Source organism: Phaseolus vulgaris, chromosome 7 (assembly GCF_051622355.1).
Source record: "Phaseolus vulgaris cultivar YP4 chromosome 7, ASM5162235v1, whole genome shotgun sequence".
NCBI classification, from domain to species: Eukaryota; Viridiplantae; Streptophyta; class Magnoliopsida; order Fabales; family Fabaceae; genus Phaseolus; species Phaseolus vulgaris.
The window spans coordinates 44,148,002-44,152,318 of NC_143504.1; the positions used below are offsets into that span (position 1 = coordinate 44,148,002).

The following is a 4,317-nucleotide window of genomic DNA, read 5'->3' on the forward strand; positions in this document are numbered from 1 at the left end:
ATAATATATATTTTTTTACAAATTTGAATGAGAATACGAAATAATAAAATAACAGCCGTCAAATTTTCAGAAAAATGAAATATGCTTATATTTTTTAGATTGAAATTTGCCTCTATGGAAAAAGTTTAATTTTAATATATTATGTATGTTTACTGGTACAAAAGCAAAATGTAATATCCTACAACTAAACCATCTACTACCAAAATTGAATATAATGAAAATAATTAGTATTACTTTGTTAACAAAGTGTTTGGGATGAGTAAGGAACATAAATGTATTGGGACACAAATGTTTCATTGAAACAATAAAATAGAAAACAACTATGAATGATCGTTTTATTAAATAATGGTAATTTAATAAGAAAAAATGACGTTATGGTACTCTTATTGATAACAGCATTTAGCCGAGTGAATTGGTGTATGTTGTGAAAAAGAAAAAGAAAAAGAAAAAGAGGGTAGTGGAGGTGGTGAGGGGGGACCCAAAAGAGTGTCGTGGATGGAAAATATAATTTGGCGTGAGGTCCGAATCAAAATCCCGCAGAGCAAAGAGTACCCGTGATCTGCTACTTCACACACCACAATTTCACAATTAATCTCGTGTGTCTGTGATGACTCAATCGATGTCGCACAAGCCTCTGGACTCGCGCCACTCCATAGACTCCTGCATGTTGCAGCTCCGCAGCTGGAAACCCTTCAAGCTCCAAGATGGGCCCCACCCCAAACCCTACTACTACAAGCGCCCCTGCCTCTCCGATCGCGCAACCACCTCCTTCTCCCTTGACATCGCCAAACTCACCCTAGCCGACGCCGACGACACCACCACCATCGCTAACAACCCCAACCATCGCGCCACCAATTATCGTCTAGTCGCCCGCAAGAGGCGCCGCCGAGGCTCCCGATCCGTGTCCGGCCGCAGTAGTGACCGGAGCGGCACGCGCCGCTGCTGCTCCGTCGGGGCTTCCGCAGCTTATGGCACCTGCTCCGACTTCCCGGTCGCCATGGGCACCGACTCCAGTGGGGAGCTTTTCGGGAACGGCGACCCGAATTGGTCCTCGGATGTCAGTGAGGCGAAGAATTCGAGAAGGGAGAGAGAGAGGGATGGCGAGAGGGAGAACGTGGGTGTGGGGTTTGGGGTGAGTGGGTGTTCTGAGGCGAATGGGAATGAATCCGGGTATGGGAGTGAACCGGGTTATCGTGGGGATGCTGAGTTTGGATATGGGGATGAGTTTGATGAAGAAGAAGATGATCCCAGATTGTTGTTTTGGGGCGATCAATTTGGAGGTAAAGCTTCTTTCTTTTGAGATCCTTTGCTTGCTATTGCAGTTCTTTTCTGTCTCCTTTGAAACTCTTGAGTGATGTTTGCTGTGTGTATAGTGGGCAACTTCTTGCTTTGCTTTTACCTTTGTTGAATTCTCTAGTAGGTGCTGGTGAATTCGTGTTTAGAATGTTTACAATTAAACGATTGGTTTTCTTTGTCTGGGAGTTCTTTAACAAAGCTTGTTTGGATTAGTATTATTGCTTCAAGAATGAGGTTTCAATTCATTCACAATTCATTATGTGGGTAATGTTGCGCGTAGCAGCGTGCCGCTAAAACGCTGTATCGCGATTTTAGATAGTGGAATAGCAGATGGCGGGACGGCTGTTATACTCAAAATTTATGACATTCATAATTAACGATAAAAAAAGTCATTAGTGTCTTGAACAAAACATACCAATTCAAATAAATATGAAAAAAGCTAATTCAAGTCCTAGATAGCAATCACTTGTCATAGTTCTGTTAGATGTGTCTGTTGTTTTACCTTTGAAAAAAAAAAGCTGTCAATGTTTGGGATATTAATCGACTTCTTATAGCAAATATTGACGGAGTAAATTTTCTTACACCTTAAAATTTAAGAGTTGTTGGGAGTTAAATAAATTTCTAGTACTAAAATTAAATAAATTAATTAGCAGAACATTTACATTGGTCATTTTTTACACCAAAGGAGTGGACATGGAGATTGTGTTCATCCCTGGATGGTTTTTTTGGTACAAGCAAGTGGCCCAAGATGGGTCAGACCCTAGTCCACTCATAATTCATCCCTAACCATGTGTTCCGGAACATGCCATGTGGAGCTGTGCCTCATAGAAAAACATCCTTGAAACAGTTGGCTTTACAAGCAAAGTCAACGGCAGCATAACAAATTTGGCAGTCTTGGAATCCATCAAAATGGCAGCACTGTATCCTGTGAATTACACCAGCTACCATGGGTTTAAATTGTTAACGGAAGAGGCTGCAGAGAAGAGACTAGAGGCTGACGCCAGAGAACATATGGTATGATAATCAGGCTTTGCTGGATTATGTGGACTGAAAGTTTATTTATATGAAAATGAAAGTCAGGACTCAGCAGTAGAACGTTATGATGTTCTCCCTTTGAATGAAGTAAAATTCTGTTCTTACATTGTTATTCCAAACATCTCATTTTTAGTAAAACTTCTCATTTATTCCTGATTTGCCCCCAAACCCTACATAGCCTCCGTGATCATATATTTGGTCTTGGAAGGGTGATGCTTGAATTCCATCATGCCATTTATTTTGGGGGGAGCATTTGATTGGAGAATAAAAAGATAATCTAATCTGCATCCCAACTTATTACAGGACCCTTTCTATTTAAGTTTCAACTTGTTGGGAAAACAGCAGTGACATTCTATTGCCTTCAAATCCTCCTACCCTTTTCAACCATGTAGTATTTCAGTGGGTAGATCTAAAGCATAGTTTGTGTTCCATCTGCAGCCTTTAGAAAAAAGGCCACCAAATTTGTTTTGTGTTTTGAAGATGCTTGGCTAGATGTTTGGAGAGTGTGCTGAGGAACTAACTCTTTGCAAAATTTAAGTTTGAGGACTGGGGGTTGAGGTCTCAATGAATACAAGCTGATGAATTGAACACTACAGTATGGTAATTGTTACCGATGTTTTGACTGAGTTTAGATTAGTCTATATAGTGTGCTGAAAGTGAAATATCATTGAGAGAATATTTCTGGCAAAAGCTATCGACCTTCAGAAAACAGGAAGGATGTTTGAAATGACCTTGCTGTTTTGGCAGTAGCTTTTTAGGTGGAATATCTTGAAGATGTTTCCTAATCACTAGGAAAAGAAAGAATACATTTTCAAGAAATTGTGTTTTTTTTGCATTTGCCTTTTCAACCATTCTTGAAGATTTTTGTGTTGCTGTTCTATATATAGCATGCCATGAGAGTTAAAATGGAACTATGCTTTTTTCTCAGTAGGATTAGAAGCTAAATGCTTCCCTTAATTTTTGTGTTACTGATCCTATGTTGTACGTGACTACTGCGGACACACAAACCAATACGTTATGCAAAAGTTGATAGGATGAAAGGTTCTAATTTGATATTGATTTTGGATTTCATACAAATGTCTTCGAATCATTGTCTATTAAGGCATTTGTTGCATATAAAACTAAGACTCTCTAATTGGTTGTTTCAGAGACTGACTTTATTTTCATTGTTCCAGCTGTAGATTCTAAAAGGGAGATGGTTGGGGAGAACACCTTGCTAGATCAAAAATCTCATCATAGATGCCGTCGCAGGAAGCATGATTGTAGAATGGTTGATGCATTAAGGTGACTATTGCAGAAATCCGTGGACTATTATTGACACGACAGAATTCTCTCTTTCCTTCAATAGCGGACGAACTAGCTTCTTTTGTGCATGAATCCCTGACCAAGTGGTTTTGGTGTTTGTTCTCAGCCGACCTATTTGCCAAGTCAATATCGGATAGGATATTGGCAAGTATGAAAATATGATGATGTATTGATGTGGTATAATCAGCTTCTGTAGATTTTGATTGAAATATGAAGTGATGAACTTTCGGTTATGATTTCTGAGGAGGAAAGTATGTACAAGGATTGAGCTATGGTTATTTGTTTGGGATAGGTACGAGTTTTAATCTGAATCATACAAATTTCATAGAACACAGTTGAAAAAAATATCTTGAATATGTTCTAGCATTTGTTGGCTTTCGTTTGAAAAATGTAAATGAACGAACCTGCTATTGATATTTTTGAGTTTTGATTGCAATTCGATATCGCTGTCAAGCTAATTCCTGTTTAATAGTAGATCAACCGAAGAACTTTGTGCTCATTATTTTCATTACATTTGGAATGTTTTTAATACACTCTGTTTCAATTTTCAGACATTGCAAGGCAACGCTGTAATTTAGTTTTCCGCCTCCATAAGAAGTTGCTTTTGTTTTGGAAAAATAAAATAAAATATTAAGAGTGTCTGTGTAAGTTTTTGAAAATATAATGAACTAACTGATTTTT

General features: G+C 38.6%; 1 protein-coding gene across 2 annotated transcripts; it reads left to right on the forward strand.

The window, feature by feature from the left end:
* Positions 1–411: 411 nt before the first annotated feature.
* LOC137828736 (LYR motif protein) lies at positions 412–4,075 on the forward strand. 2 transcript variants are annotated; one of them, XR_011083958.2, is made up of 3 exons: positions 420–1,280; positions 1,982–2,310; positions 3,507–4,075. XR_011083958.2 is itself a non-coding variant. In XM_068635423.2 (2 exons), the coding sequence occupies exons 1-2, from the start codon at positions 608–610 to the stop codon at positions 3,617–3,619; spliced, it is 786 nt and encodes a 261-aa protein (XP_068491524.1). In that variant the 5' UTR covers positions 412–607; the 3' UTR covers positions 3,620–4,075. The 2 variants fall into 2 exon arrangements, 1 of the variants encoding a protein (XP_068491524.1); XM_068635423.2 differs by lacking the exon at positions 1,982–2,310 and having other exon boundaries at positions 412–1,280.
* Positions 4,076–4,317: the final 242 nt, after the last annotated feature.

Coding starts and splice junctions, on each gene's coding strand:
- LOC137828736 (XM_068635423.2), top strand. CDS start 608: ATGACTCAATCGATGTCGCACAAGCCTCTGGACTCGCGCCACTCCATA. Junction 1,281..3,506: donor TTGGGGCGATCAATTTGGAG/GTAAAGCTTCTT, acceptor TCATTGTTCCAG/CTGTAGATTCTAAAAGGGAG.